Raw genomic sequence first — 16998 nt, 5'->3', positions numbered from 1 at the left:
TGGAGTTACCTAAAATCACGCTCGCGTTAGATTATTTTAGACTCGGATTCATCCATAAATAATGGGATTTGCCAGGTCAGCTCTTTCCAGACTCAACTTTGTTTCGAACTAAGGTAACCGGTTCCGAAATCAAGCCACCAAATGCTACTTCAACAATGCACTGTTCGACTAGAGTATTATCTGACTTCTGTTATTCTATAGAACGATATCATCGACCGTTTGCACTGCTATTTAGTTCGCTTACGTATCATCACGTTTATCTTCAAATTGAAAACTATCGATTTTTTTCCAGTGAAGAAAAATGCCACTTAATCGTCACCAAATTTTACGCATAGGAAAGCGCAAGTGTTATATCTTTGATAACAAAGAAAAGCAAATTTTATCAAAGGAAATCACGGGTATTGCGGCGCATAGATTTCCAATTGGACGTGTATCGATCGCATCGTAAATACCGACTGATATCTGTCCCTTCGGTGTCCCAATAAATGAATAATAAAGGCATGCGTGGCCTTGTGTGGGAATTATAATCGTGTCTGCCACTGCATCGCGATTAGCTTATTGAATATTCCGTTTGCAGTCGGGGCCCTCCGAGATGAAACGCAGCGCGCTTGCATTTATGCAGGGTAAAAAATCGCGCGCTCCCCCTCGCCTTATCGAAAATGCGTGGAACCTTTTAACGTTAAACTCCCTTAAAGCCGTTCTGCTATTATTTCTAACGTCTCGAACGTATACATTTATCCATACGTATTGCTTGGATACGACATATATATGAATCAGGATATCTCCTGAGAACACTTGGCCTATGTCGCAAGGCACAGAATCGTGAGTTTTGACACGGTGTGAACTTCTGATCGAACTTATTCGATACGACGGAAACGAGAGAGAAAACGTACAAAATGGGAGAGCATGTAGCTGCGCATAGAAGAACCCATTCCAAGACGCGAGCCTAGTCAAAAGCTGTCTACTTGAAAACAACGTCCTGCTTCGTTTCTCTCCTGCTCCGGTGTATCATCCCTTATCCATTTCTCGCTCTCGCCTACAGCTCGGTGTACATGCGTATTCGTGCGCGCGGTGTGTGCACGGTACTCTAAAAAAGGTAGCCGGGCTATTCGATGGCAGCTGTTCCACATTTGAAGGATGGATATTCTTCAGGCTTTGTCGCAACGACAAAAGGCCTCCTCTCACAAAAGAACGATGTGGTCCGAGCTTTGCGCTCTAGGTCTCTCTTACTCTTTCACCTCTCTTCCCTCTGTCTTTGCATTCAGAGAGGAAGAAAGAGAGAGAGAGAGAAACGGATAAATATTCGTAGTTCCATATGCGCCGCAAGGGCGCGATCCCGACCCTTTGCTCCCTCCACTAGGTTCTAGAATATCTTTCCCTTTTGCTGAGATTTTTATCTAAACATTCACGTATGATCAACAATATCTAAAATTTTCCGCGAAATAGAACTTTATCTTTAAACAAAATTAATATGTCACGATTCTATAATCACGAATAAAATTTATTAGATTTTGATTTCTTACAATTTACAACATGATTCTGTCGTTAATTGATTTTAAGAACAGTGTCGTAACCTAGAAAAAACTCTGGATGGTTTAAAGGTCGGAATCTAAGACAGAGATTTTAGAAGGCACGTAAAGTTCTACACGTAAAGTTTATTCTTCAAAAAAAAATAATACAAAATAAAAATTTCTGCAGTCAGTTATGGTTACTTTTTGTATACGAAACGCATATGTTATTCGTTTTGACAGATAAATAACAATGCGAACGAGAGAGCATTCTACCATCAACAACTATGGAATCATGTACAAACAACGAAAAAAAATGGCTACGACTGATTGCGCGTACACCAAAAATTCACTGCGAACGATTAAAAGAAGCAGAAATGTTTTTAGAAAAAAGTTTTTTTCTCAAAAATTATTTTTTTTTATTCTTTCTCTCTTTCTCGTCCTCCCCCTACCCCTACTTTTTTATACAAAAATTCCCGCTATTTTGTATGTTGGGGTAAAATGATAATTCTGCAAATCATATAATACATTTTTGATTCTTTCTCGTTATGAATTTCTGGTTCTACTTGGTAAAGTTGATCCTATGTGTCTTGAGAAATAAAAATAGAAACGCAGGGCAGATGCATCGTGACATTTATTACGCGAATTTGACGGAAAAACAATTTTTCACCGCGGAATAAAGGCCAGACCGGTCTGTTTCGGGACGAGTTTCGTCAGAGAGAACGATGGGGCGACGAATCAGCTCCTCTTCGCTGACTAATGGGTTTGCTACGAGCTTTGCTCGCTCGACCCCGTTTGACCCCGCCGCGCTGAGCCCGCGAAGTTACGAGAGACGCGTACAAACATTTACGAATCGACGTGAAGCATCGGGAGTTCCGTGCAGCGAAACAAGGCAGAGGAGGCGTCCCACGCACTCAACTGACTCACGCTAATAATTAAGTTCATCGACTGGAATTTCGAGAAAGAGATTCCTGCCACCACAAAGGTCATCTTCAGCACGCGACGTGATCAAAGCGACGTTTTATGAGATGAGCTTCCACGGTTGCAAAGCCATAGCACATGATATGATCTCGAAGACAATCTCGTGTTAATCTCCGCAGGATTGTCAGCAGCACCCAAAATAGGCGATTCAAATTAACGATAGAATTGAATGCAGAATATTGATGTTTATTATTAATAATTTACTGCACACTGTAAAAAAGAAGTATGTAAATTTACACAATTTATAATGGAAATATATAAAATTTCATGCGTTGTTATTTTAATTGTGCAAATACGTCTTTATCTTTGCGGCACAATTATTATAATAATAGTATCTTTTGTAGTTTTTATATAAATGCACAAATTTTCGTAATATTTTATAACATAATGTTAATATCATACATATTTGCATTTTTACCTTTTGTATTTGCGTTTTTCGATAACATAGTTTAAAGACAATTTCTGCACACCGTAATTCATGCAATTTGTTGACGATTTATTATACAAATATTTCTATAATTTAATTTCAATTTTAAATTTTACAAATTATTTAATTATTGTTTAACTAAAGACTAGTAACTTTTTTTATAAACTGTAACTTTTGAAGTGTGTAAACCTAGTAGGTTCCAAAATTACATGTAATTTTTTACAGTGCATATTTGTGATTGTATTACAAATTTTATTATAAAACGTGAATATTTTTTTTGTAATTTATAAATCTGAATTATAAACATATGCAAATTTTTATCAAATTAAAAATAGTTTTATTTAAAACAGTACGCTTGAAAATGCAATTAAGAAAGCCATAACATTTTTCTATAAATTAAAAACCATTTGGTACGGATTTTTACTTGTTGAGAGCTTTTCGTCGTAAAAGCGAGTTCTGATGCGTGCAAGAAATAATAATACAACTGAAAATCGATCTATGCGCAGTGCAGCTGCGATAGTTTCGTAAATAAGCTTCGAGTGCCCGAACAAAGCAAGGGGCTGGACCCAAATTTATTTTACCCCTGCGATCGTACATCAAACAAGTAATTGCGGGTTGCACGGCATGCAATGTATCGATGATATCATATCTAAGAAAAAAATCTCATATATAACGGCATTATCATTAATATCTTATTTCAATAACAGCTTGAAAAGTTAATACAGATCTGAAATTTGAAAGTTTTGCACAACAATTTCAATTAACATCTGCATTACAATTCAGTATAATTTTTTCAATCCGTTTATATAAATTCCTTTTATAAATTATGTTTAAAATTTGATTAAAGGGATATTCTAGAACCCAATGAAAATTAGTCTATTTTTGGGAATTTTTTAATTAAAATTGCTGCACATATTTTTCTACGTTTTTACATATATCTACTACTACTCGTACATATTTAGTACATATTTGTGAATATCTTTAAATTTTGATATGACTAAATATTTACTAATTCTTAAGTTACATAAATTTAAAAATAAAATGTGTTTCAAGCCGACTTAAACTTTTGCATAAATTTAAAATTACATTTGTCACATAAACTAAGATGGATGAACAATATTACAAATTATTAATGAGGCAGTTTTAAAAAACAAAAATATCAATTATTAATAAAATTGATTGAATTTAAAAAGGTTAATTTATAATAATAGTTTATAATAATAAATCGCATAATGTTAGTTCATGCAATAAACAGACATCAATTTTACATATATGCAAAAATTGAAGTCGATGTGTGCAATAGTTTCTGAGAAATCGTGTTAGCTGACTTGTGAAAAATTAGTTTGTTTCTAAATTTAATCTTTAAACAGAGCATATATATATATATATAAGTCTGAGAAACCCACAAAATTTTAATCGCTTACTGTGTGAAGAGAGAATAAGAAAGAAGGTTCGGACTAGGGGAGAATGGAAGTTAGAGGTCTCCATTATCGATCGCCACGTTGATCAGCTTCAATGCTCAACTAGAATTCAAATGACATGGAAGTAAAATTTTTTGTTACAATTTCCTTGTTACATAAATATACTTTTAAAAAGAATAATAATGCCATAATTTTTTTAAAAAGTATCACTCTTTAGCTTTAAAATACGGTATTATAAAGATCTTAAAAGTTCTCTGTTGCGAAGATATAATTTAATTATAAAATGGATTTTTCACAATTTTTTTATTTTCACGGTTTATCCTAAACATAATCACAACAGATTATTTTTCGGCAGTGCTATTTATTTAGTTACATTTCTGAGATTATAAACTGTCATTTAGAAAAAAAAGTTTATTGAAAAATATTGATTAAAATCAAAGTTACGACTTTTCAAAGTTGGATGGGTCTCTCATGCACTGTATTTACAGTTGTTGCCGGATCTGCTATGTCTAAGGGTTAAATAACACAAAAACTAACAAACATTTAGCCATATGAAGATTTGCAGATATTTATTAAATATTACAAGCAAATGTGTAAAAGTGTAGAAGAATATGTGCAGCAGTTTTCATTAAAAAAAGTTTTCAAAAATAGGTCATTTTTTCGCGCTCTAGATCAAACTACTCCCTTACAAGTTGGAGTTTCATAAAACAAACTTAAAACCTTAAAATTTTCAATTTAAACTTTACTTCTTAGAAAATAAAAAATTAAAAGTGGAAAGGCTGCGAAAAGCTCCGTTATTATTGCTTATTATCACTGTTGAATTTAGATTAATTAAAAACTATGTTGCTAAAAATAAGATATATTACATGTAAATATATCTTAGATAAGATAAAGATTTAATTTATAAAAATAAAAAATAAGATTATATATGGTTTTATCTAGATAATTTTTAGATAATATCGCTGTTGGGCAAAAAAATTTAGAATATGGAAGCGATATGTTTATATTTTTGTCTAAATTTTTATTTTTTAAAAATAAAAGTTCTTTATAAATACAATAATTTAATCTGATAAAAAATATTCCTGTTTAGATTTGAATCAATATAAAAAAAAATCAAAGTTAAATAATAGAAGAAATATATGACTCACATTAAATATGACTAACGAGATTCATGATAATTAAAAATTTTTTAATTTATAATTTTGAGGCAATTTTTATATTACACTACTACTGATCTATGCGATCTTTCCGCTATACACCTGCTAGTATTAAAAAGTTGTAATTCGCGTTACATACTATAAATTTTCAATATTAAATTTCGAAACGCAACTCTGTTGTCATTTTGAAAAATTCTCCTGTTAGGATAAATGGTAACCTGATGCTAAAGTCAATAGTTCATTTTCGTTATTGGTCACATTATTTTTGATAATTTGATAAAGATAGTCCTACTTTTATCTAAAATAAGGTAATTATCTAAAATTCATTAATCTTTAAGGTAATGATGAAAGTAATATACATTATAATATTTTAGACAAAAATAAGATGAAACTCTTTCTTCATCTAGATGATTATCTAAATAATGTTATATAGATAGGAAAACGCTGCTTATTATCATTAAACGAATTTCTCTATTTGTGGCCATGCCCGACTGACACAGAATCGAATCTGGAAACCTTTCCCTCAGTGAGGAAAGCACTATTTGTCGATGCGCTAGCTCCGTATAGTGCTCCGATTTCTGCGCTTCGTCCGCCTTTCGAGCTCGGTCGTCGCCGACGGCGCTCGGACGCCTTCGACGTCCGAGAGCGTCGCGAAAAGCGAGCCGCTTCTCCGTTCAGTTGCACTCAGTCCGCGCATCCGTTCGTTTCTCTCATCGTGTAGCAAGGACCGTTCTCCCGGCCGATACGAACTGATACAAGTGCGCGACGAGATAAGCCGCGACGAGCGACTCGTAATCGTCCGAGTGCAACGTGCGACCTGCAACGTGTCACTCTGAAATGGATCGCTTGGCTACCTTCCGAATTCCTGGGCGTGTTGCGGATCATGCGAGTCGGTGAGTGCGATATATTCCGCATTACTCGCGAACAAAGAGCGAGACGACGCCGCGACGGGACGGGGTGAACGATGATAAAACGAGACACGCACTCGCGGATAGATAAAGTCGAGCTACTCGCACTTTCGGCAATTTGCGTTTCAAACCGAGCGATTAACTCCGCGGCAACTGAACTGCAAGAAGTAAAACTGGCTGCAAACTGACGGAGATACAACAATACAATTTGTCGGGAAATCGTGCGCCTGAGCGCTGACGCTATAGTTTTAAATAAGTTTGCTGTTACACGATAATTATCTCTCTTCCGAAAATTACCACGCAGTTAAATTAAGCGGAGTCTCTTGAACTCCGTTTCGCGGAGAACTTCGTTTCAGCTTGGCACACTCGCAATTTAACCGAGAATACCGGATTGGCCGGACTCTCGGAGTGTCTCTAAAGAGAGCGCGGTGACAGGGACGTTTTTTATCGAGCTACTCGCACGGCCCTGGCGCGCTCCGGTTCTCATGAAGTGTTCCCCACGTGGTGCTTAGCCTCTCCTCCTCCATCCTCTCCGCGCTCTTGTCTGGCCGTCCATTCGTTCGCCCATGTGTTACGATTCAGGCCGCGATGACCTAACCAGACTGTCAATTAAAATGCCACCATATGCCACTTAAACCGCTCTAAATTTCAACCATTAAGTCCCTATATCTGCGGCCAGCCCCTTTCACCATCACGGGTGGAAGGAGGTGGCGAAGGAGAGGAAGGAAGGTACAAATTGCATAATCGCGTAAGACGGAAGCGTCTATCTCTATCCTATTAGTTCAGAGCTCCAGATATTTTACTGGCAGGAATGAGAAATGCGGTTCGCTGCAATCAAATTTTCGCTTATTAAAGATTTTTATCGAAAGTAAATCTCGCTGCTGCCTTTGCGCCACGTCATCGTTCTAGACTGTCTTAGATGGCTAAGACGGTAATTAAGCGTCCACTAGATCGCGATTATTTACCCGGCGCTAAGCTAGCGTAAAGTGATATTAATTGGAAGGCGCACGACATAATGCGCGGTTATTATCTCGATCGAAGAACTTGCACGCACTTCGAGACACGACAAGTGGGATGTTACACTCTGAGTGCGGGATAAGACTCTCCTAATTTACGCTCTTGAAATTCCACGTTCTCAGAATTCTCAAATTTACGTAACTTCCGTTAAATCACTACTTGAAATATACACAGGATTCCGAGGAATTAAATTAATAATTCAAATCAAGGAGCTAAGAGAGCCGCACACAAGATCTTAATGCAAGTTTACATAATATTCATAATGTATTTACAGAGAAGAAGGTGATATTACGGCACAACTCATTTACCCATTTACATTTTATACAATAATTTTGTTAATAATTAATATTTTAAATTAAAAATTGGACGATTGTATTCACGAAACTGCTCCTCAATAGATTTTAGAGTCAAAAGTTATTGACATATTTATTATATTGAATATTATTTATAAAAATGCATTTATAAATAATGGCACTATGTATAAATAATGGCACTATGTATCGGAAAGGAAGAGGGGTGGTATTATAGCTTACCACAAGAATAAATTTGAAAAATTAATTTTAATTTTTAAAATACAGTGTTTTGCATAAAATTACATATTTACTCAAAGAGAAAATATTAGAACATAGATATGCAAATGTATGTACATAAGCTTTTCGTATATAGTTCTTACAGTACACTAATGTTAAATCGACATCTCAACAATATTGAATTACAAGATTGCGAATTGTTGTAGCAACATTGCAAAATGTAGATTCAACATTGAAGACATCACAGAAACGTTCAATGACTATTGAATCTATGTCTTACAGATATTGGAATTTAATATTGATTCCATATTCATTCAACGTACAGGCAATATAGATTTCATGCACATTATGTACATTTTAGATTTAAAAAAATGGAACAAAATGTAAAATTAGTTTTTAAATTATTGAAAAAAATCTAAATTTAAAAAATAATATTGATTTTTTACCAGTCAATAAACAAATAAAAAATTTAACTAGTCAATAAACATATAACTGAAATTTTAGCATAATTACATTTTTAAATAAAAAATAATATTTTAATAAAATGTTTGTGAAAATTAGATCATAAAAAATACAATTAATTCGCAATTTATTATTTCAAAGTCTTATTATATTAATACTTTTCTAAACATAGTCATTTACTGGTGATTGTTTAGCGACTGGTGCAGTGATCCTATGTTTATATATGTATATATATTATAGGTAAAAGTATATTTTAGAATATCGAAACAATTTTTAATTAAAAAATTATTCTTTTAAATTCTTTTTCCGACAATTTAAGGAACTTTAGACATTTATTTTATTTAATTTTTTTATTAATATAAATGTAATTTTAAATCTCCACAAAATTACGAATCGCGTTATGTAATTAGGTTTGCTTTTATTAACAAATTAAATTTGTATATTACTTTTTATTAAAAATTATAAGTTTTTTATAATTCTATCTATATATCTATAAATCTTATAATTCTATTATATCATTTATTACATATGCATGTACCAAATTTAATCCAATTTACACAACCTTCTATTTTTGTTAATTTTTTTTTTTTAATAAAGGAGATATCGATAATAATTTGCTCAATATTGTTTCAACGTTGGAGCAACATTAACAATCAATATAGATTCAACATTGAAAAACATTTACTTTAATATTCCGCATTGCAATATCTCAATAATGTTCTCTCAACATTCTGTGCTGTATGGATAGACTGCAATACTGAAAATCTATAATACATGTAATACATGATTACCATTAAAACTATAATCAACTTGTCGACTAACTACTTTGATATGGGAGGGTCCATATTAACATAAAGGGCTCATATTAGCAAAATCCCATGTTATTATATAACTTTGGATAACCTTAAATATGTACAGCCAAATAAAGAGTTAAGTAACAACAAAAAAACACTTGAGTGTTTATATATTAGTTTAGCTAATACGCTTCTGTTTAAAATCAATGAGAAAGTATGCATAATTAAATGTTAAAATATACTTTGAAAAAGTTTCAGAATGCTCGAAAGTAGAAATGACTTATATCAAATGTTGGCCATTGTGTATTGGCACAATACCATCTATATATAGTGACAAGCTAAACAAATACTCCCATAAATAGAATTCGTTACCTAATAATGGAAATAATACTAGTCGCTGTAATAACTACTGGTCCATTATACCATCTTCTCCTCAATACAATATAACAAACGTTTTGATTTTTGCTTTTGATCATCCTTAGTGTTACGCTAGTTATAAATAGACGAAAAATTTAAGACAAACATGTAGTCAAAACTTAAAAATTGTTGCATATAAATACCCTAAATTTAAATGTGGGAAAAGTAAAATAATTGTTGATAAAAATTATTAATTAGTTTTAATATTCCGATGAGAACAACGTGTGAATGTGTGAATTTACTGATGGAATAGAACGGTTTAAAGTCACTACTTTAAATCCGAATAATCTGTATAAATTTGAATTGACATAAAAAAAAGTGGAAAACGCCACAAACATTCAATTATGTCGCTCAGTGATCGATACTTTTTCATATCTCTTTTTGCAAAACGTTTCATAATATTACATAATTAATTTGTAATATATAATATAATTTATATAAATTGGAGCACACGTTTACCAGCAAAAAGCATTTCCACCGGCGCGACGCGGCGCTTAATCGTTCGTGCAAACTATACATTTATCTCCCTCGGAAATTGACAGTGGCCCAAATTCATCTGCAGTTATCACATATCACGTTTCGATCCGTCATTCGCCGCACATTCTTAATTCCCACACACGTCCGTCTTCCGAACACCCGGACTCGCCCTTTTATCGTCCGAGTGCTCCCTCGGAACTTTACGAGCGCCGTGCATGTCTGCTCGACGTCGAGGAAGATTATACGGAAAATAAAAAAAGATAAAACGAGAATCGAAAGAGAAAGAAGCAGATTGAATACCTTGTGTGGCATACACCCCTGACTCATCCGGCTTACGTTCCTCTCTCGTGACGAATCGAACAACGATGAGGGAGCCAAGCTCGGGGTCGCAGTTCGAGGAGAGGGGGGGGAACTGTTAGAGGGATGTTCCGGTTGAGATACAACCGTTGTACGAACACTCAAATATCCGCGCATTAATGAGTCATGCGAATTTCTACTTGATTTTCATCTAATTATTTTTGACGTTCCGATCCTTTGTGTTGTCTATTTAATTTAAATTTAATAACCCGGTCCAACATTTCACAATTTTGCTTATCGCATCGTAATTTCAATATCCACTAATGATCTAATTAAACTTTCATTTTTGTTATTAATTGGTAATTACGTATAACGTAGTAACAAAGCCTCGAATTATCGTACAGCTGTTGTAGTTAAAAGCAAGGTATTTAGAAAGATAAAATGTTTTTCCTGTCTTTAATCTCTAATACTTTTTAACATTTTTATTCGTAACTTTGTTGTAACACACGCACGCATTTATACACATATAATGTCGCGAAGTTTCCACGTTTTGTCAGAATTGTGAATTATCTCTAACGGGATATCTTTAACAGAATTTAATCAAATTTAATGAAATTCGTCATACAAAGGAGCATTGTGAAATTGGTGAAATAATGGAGAAATATATTAAATATTAGAAATAAGAATTAAAATTTTAGAATCAGTTTCCTCAATGAATATTGAATGTCCAATGTTGCGCTTAGAGAACTTATATTTATCTAAATAAAAGGTAAAATTATATATGGTTTTATCTAGATAAATTTTAGATAATATTACTATTGGGTAAAACAATTTAGGATACGAGAATAATTTGTTCAGATTTTTATTTCTAAATATTTATTCTTCTACAAATAATGTAACAAAAAATATTTGTCAAAAGATCTTTCTTATGGAAAATATTTTTCTTTGAATCAATAAAAATCAAAGTTAAAAATAGAAGGACTATGTAACTTACATGATATAATAATTGATAAAATTCTATCTAAAAATTTTTGAATAGTTTTGAAGCAATTTTTATTGCACTACTACTGAGCGGAAAAATCTAGGCTGCGTTACAATGGACATTACCAGTACTAAAAATTTACACTTCTCGTTACGTATATTATAGATTTTTAGTATTGGCAGTTAATTTCGAAACGCAATCTTGTTATCACTTTAAAAAATTAATTATTGTTTATCTTAGATAATTTAAGAAGGGTAATACTTTTTTACTTAAAATAAAGATAATACATATTAAAATCATTCAGACAAAAATAAGAAGCTGTTTCTTTATCTAGATAACGGCAAACACTGAATGTAGCATCAATGGATATTAATAAAATATGAAACAAATGCATTATGCGAAACACAACACAATTTATAATTTATCTCTCTATTTATTGTTAACTATTAAAAAATCAAATTTGAATCAATTTCTTGAGTTAAATAACATTTTGTTATTTTTAACTGCTATCGAAATTAAAACTGTATCAACATTTAAATTAACGCAAAATATGTACTTAAGAAAAAAACAACTTTATCTAATCAACCCATTTCGGTGATTACATTGCTTAATTCAAAGTAGTATCCGTTTTAATGTACACCTAAATAATAAATCGAGTTAAATTTAACATTTTTACAGTTAACTTACTCAACCTTATTGTTTTAGTTTAAAATGATGACTCAAGTATAAGCAATGGCGACCTATAAGAATAATTAAAAATAATTCACATTAGATAGGATTCGACACTACTATTTCACAGTGCAGTATTTATTGAGGAAACTAATTCTAAAACCTTAATTCTTATTTCTAATACTTAATATTCCATTATTCTGCGTAGTGTCTTAGGCCCTGCGCAAAATAAAGAAATACTGAAAATAGGAATTAAAATTTTACCAGTTTTCTTAATGAATATTAAACATAACGCACAATAGACTCGAATAAGTCGTAAGGCATAAATGTGTCGTACGAGATACATAACTTATTATTTATCTACACTGTTGAGAAAACTGATTCAAAAATTTTAATTCCTATTCCCAATATCTAATATTCCTCTATTGTGCGCAAGGCATGCGTAGAGACATGTCGTCTACACATCAGTGGCAATAGTAGTAATGAATGAAGCTGTAACGTCGGATTAAGCGTAGAGTAAGTAAGCGAAGTGGTTGAAATCCATTTCCTACGATCTATTCTCTTACTCTCGGCCAATGAGAGCTCAGTAATGACACGAAAACGCGCGCAATTGGCTCATTATAATCTTTATAGACACTCAAGCGTAAGAAGACCTTAATCCTGCAACCTATGTCTAATACTTATTCCTTAATCCGTCATTATTAGTGCCTTTGTAGACGATATGTTACGCTCATTCGGGTCGCGTCGACTGACGCTCGCGCTACGATCGTCAGGCTTTTTCGACGGACGCATCCGTAAATCGCGCGCGTCGTTGTAGCGTGTACGGGCCCGGCTGCGGCTGTCGGCGTTGGGAAAGAAGTCACATTACTCTCGCGGACGTTATAGGGCCGTGCTCATTAGTAAATGAGCCCCGGGCAATCGAGCGCCGCTGGTCTCAGGTGTTATCTCTCCTGGCGAACGGACGAGCCGGGCGCGCACCTTCGCACCCTTAAAGCGCAAAGGGGCAAGCGAACGAGCGAGCGAGGGGGCGGGCGAACGGGCGGCTCATTCTCCACGCGGCATAATGCCTTTTGTTAATTATTACAGCGGCCACACTTAGGGGCTTAAAATTCGCCATAAATAATCGCGGAGACAATACCATCCCTTCTTCCCTTCTTCCCCTTTTCCCCTCTTCTCTTCGCTCTCCTAATCGCGCGTCGAAGGGTGCGCCACCCTTTCTCGTTCTTCATTCTTAAGCGACCGGCAGAGACAGTCTTCGTTTCTTCGCGGCGCAAATCGGCCTGCCCTTTTGGAATTCTTCTCGCCTTCTCCCTGACTTGGCGTGATAATTTGATCCCTACGTTAATCGACGAGGAAAGTAGAGATTGCAATGCAATTAGAAAGAGATCAGAAATCTCCTCAGTCTTCGCGATCTTTCGACTTCTTTTGAAAATATCATACGAGAATGTCGAACGTGTATGATGATCTCTTTATAATTTGTGTTACGTCACAGTGGCATTTATTTGCTCTCGCAGACAGTATCGAGCTCGATAACGACCTCGGCGCGTGAAGAAAAAGCTTTAATTGAGCCGTCGACCGATAGCGAAAACTGTTCATAGCCTGTCTACTCGCCATTTTCCTCCGGGCCAATTAGCAGCGACACGATGCACCCTGGCGCAGCAAGAAACGGAATTTAGTTCTCTTTCTCTCGCCTCGTCCGTATCGGGGTATCTGCATAACGCGCGCGACACAATATCGACTGCTCCCATTGGCATCGTTTACCTCGGATCGAATTTACGATACTTCAGCAGATCGCGGAGAATGGTGTGTTCTTGCGAGCGGAAAGTCGAAGAGAGGGTGGCTAGTGGAGTAGATAGATATAGCGTCGCGCAGGGTTGGAGGTAACATTTCCGCCGTCGGCACCGACAAAATTCACGATACCGTACTTCCCGAGAGAAAAGCTTCGATACCGTTTTTAACAACAAATAAAAATTTGACACGTTGCGAGATAATTTCATCCTTGTCGAACAACGCAGCGGTAAACTCCGAACGATGGACTTGAGTTTAAAAATGTCTGTCGAACTGGAGATTATTTGATATTAATAAAATGGAAACGCGTATTTCCTAACATTTTTGTGTACTTTGCAATTTTATTGCACGTATTTAACGTTGAATACAAATTAATAAGTTTTTTGTAATTGCAGTACATTGTTTTACAAACGGGACCAAATTAATTGTGAATATTAATGCAACTTTATATTAATTAATGTTAAATTTTATTAATTAACTTATCGGCAAAATTCTTGTTTGCTCGTAAAACAAATTATTCTTATGAAGTAAGGGCAATCTCGTGTTGATCGAAACGCGAATAGGCCCTGCGCACGTTAGATGAATATTAGATATTGGAAATAGGAATTGAAATTTTAGAATTAATTTTCTCGGTGAGCATTACAGATAAATAATAAGTTGTGTTGTACCTTGTGCGACATATTTATGCCTTGTGTTTTATTCGTGTCCATTGTACGCGTTACGTTTAATATTCATTAAGAAAAACTAATTCTAACGTTTTAATTCCTGTTGTGCGCAGAGCTATAGAATTTTTTATTAGTTACTTTCACATATCTGCGCCCCTGACGCGCGGATTATTTATTTACGACGGATGAAGCTATTTTTTCCTATCTACTACCCTCGTCTCACGGCTAAATTACGATATGTAGATTTGGGAATTTGGGCATTACGAAAATGCTACAATATGCCACCGCGAAACCATAAAATACGCATGTTTGCACTATTATTGTTATCGAGCGTCGTTTTATTGGACATTGTAGCATGTTGCATTGACAGTACTGGCATTAACGAGCCATTGCCCGCTCCTCTTTCCATTGATGGCTCTTTCGATAATTGATATGATAATTAACCATTTCTCTGCACCGCGATTGTGGTGGATGTGGTCGCGTTTAATTGTCGCTATATTGATGAGCCGTTTTAATGGTTTCTGAGAACGCGACGCATTAATGAGATTGAGAGTGCTGTACGACTAATTATCTTAATCCAATTTCTAATTACTTTCTCCGACGAGAAAATGAACGGGATGTTTCTCCGGCAACCTGGTAAACTGGTACCCTCGAAAATTTCTGCAAATTTTTGATCTCCTAATCGCTTAACTTTTTGCGAGCCACCTAGAAGTTTCCTAGGCCCCGGGTGTAATTAAAAGCGCAAAGCTTTTCAAAAAACGCAGCACCAGCACTACGAATAATAAAAAAAGAAGAAATAATTATGCACTTTTTCTGAATCTGAAGAATTTTTATTTCAGATCTCGTGGACCTCGCGCGACTGAACTTTTGACTTTTATCCACGTGTCTCGCAAGAAGTTAATGAGAATCGGGGCTTTTCGGAAATTTGGTTTTGTCAATCACGTATTTTCTGTTTCTCAGAAGCAATAACGCGCGCCGCGATCATTTTCGGCGAAAACATCGCCGGATTGGGAAACTTGAGTGCGTCGACGCTGCACTCGGCACATCGTGTACATTATTGGCTATACAACGAACGTTATTAATGCCACATGTAACGCCACGTATCTGTCCAGTTCCACGCGTTGAGATTATCGTGTAAACGATAGCCAACGAAGTACCTTTTGTACGTCCGGTGTAGCGGCGAGCGCAGGCCTGTCCGTGTATGGACGTGTATGCGCGTATGCGCCCGTTCAACGTAGGAGAATGCATCGTTGCATCGACGAGAGGGAGGCGTTGGCGGGACGACAGGCTGCGAACGACAAGGGTCAGCTGATAGTAGACAATTATCTTTCAGTATAGTCCGAACGACCGAGGCTGCGACCACATTGTTGTAAAACATTCTGTCTACTTTGTATATGTAAGAGCGGTCTCGGAGTACGTTCGGAAACATCATCGGTTTTTATCTTGGAGCCCGTTGACGAGATACGTTTGTCGGCAGTGTTAAGCGAAATAGATCTTGACGCGCGCGAATCGACGGACGGCGTGAAATTCGCGACTCGATAGACACGAAATCGTGTTATTTACAGCATTTGTCAAAGTCCGGTGTCATAAAGTTTTTACTCCTTCATTTCGGACACGCGCGCACGCGCGGTAGATTACGAAATATCCGTATTTGCCGTCACGCGAAATATAAAAACGGAATATTTCCGGCCGCATTAAAATTCCGAGTGCTCCAAATGTTTAATTATTCGACGAATAAATTGAGAATTGATTACAGCGTCAATCCAATTTGCATTACGCGATATCGAGATAATCGGTAAGTTCTAATTAATGCCTTTTTATAACTTTGCTTTGGACTGATTGGGAAACTCGTTTGAGCAGACTCAATTTAAATACTTTTCGATAAGAGTCATTAACAGTTTTAATTTTGCGAAGAATTAAATTTATTGGTGCCGGAACGAGCAAACATTATTTGTTATGAGACAGGATACTTTTAAGCGCGCGAGCTTCAGTATTTAAGTAATCATTTTGTTTTATGAAAAGCGCGGTAGACGTAGAATAGGAACGTGTATAGCGCCTAAGTGATAAGCCGCACAAACATTATCTCAAGGTTCGAGGCATTAAGATGGTTTTGAAATTTTTATCAGTCTAATGCGGCCGACGTCTGTTTATTTTTAAAGAAGAATAAGTAAAAACCTGGCTGTTAAAGTGACATACATTTTATAATATCGGTTTGAGCGTCGGATTATTTTTATCTACTTTATTTCATTATTTTAATTTAATGTCAATGAGGTAATCATACGTACGTCGCGTCCTTTAAAATTTCTGTCGTTGCCGCAATATTTTCTCATTCGTATTAACTGATTAAATGAAAGTGTGCTAAAAGGAGATTAAATCGAGTCCAGACTGACGTCACAGTTACTTGGCCTTTGGGAGAGACAGAGAAAAATTTGCCTGAGTTTCTCAATAAATTGACGTTCGCTATGCGAAGGTCGATAGTCGCAAACGTAAATTGTTGC

The 16998-nt window shown here is 35.3% G+C and overlaps 1 protein-coding gene across 2 annotated transcripts in view; it reads left to right on the top strand.

Annotated features, from left to right (window-relative positions):
* The window catches only part of LOC105202176, a 102118-nt gene that overhangs the window by 40562 nt on the left and 44558 nt on the right, over positions 1-16998 (top strand). Inside the window, exon 1 of one of the 2 annotated variants that reach the window (XM_039453247.1) lies at positions 5451-6387. The exons of the other annotated variant lie outside the window; for it this stretch is intronic. Coding sequence (XP_039309181.1) covers positions 6378-6387 — 10 coding nt within the window. The 5' untranslated portion in view covers positions 5451-6377. Of the gene's footprint in view, positions 1-5450; positions 6388-16998 lie in introns of those variants that run through there. 2 annotated transcript variants of the gene reach the window in all.

Source organism: Solenopsis invicta, chromosome 9, assembly GCF_016802725.1.
Source record: "Solenopsis invicta isolate M01_SB chromosome 9, UNIL_Sinv_3.0, whole genome shotgun sequence".
Lineage (NCBI taxonomy): Eukaryota > Metazoa > Arthropoda > Insecta > Hymenoptera > Formicidae > Solenopsis > Solenopsis invicta.
Note: the sequence above shows the minus strand (reverse complement) of the source record. Positions and strands in the feature narration are given on the sequence as shown.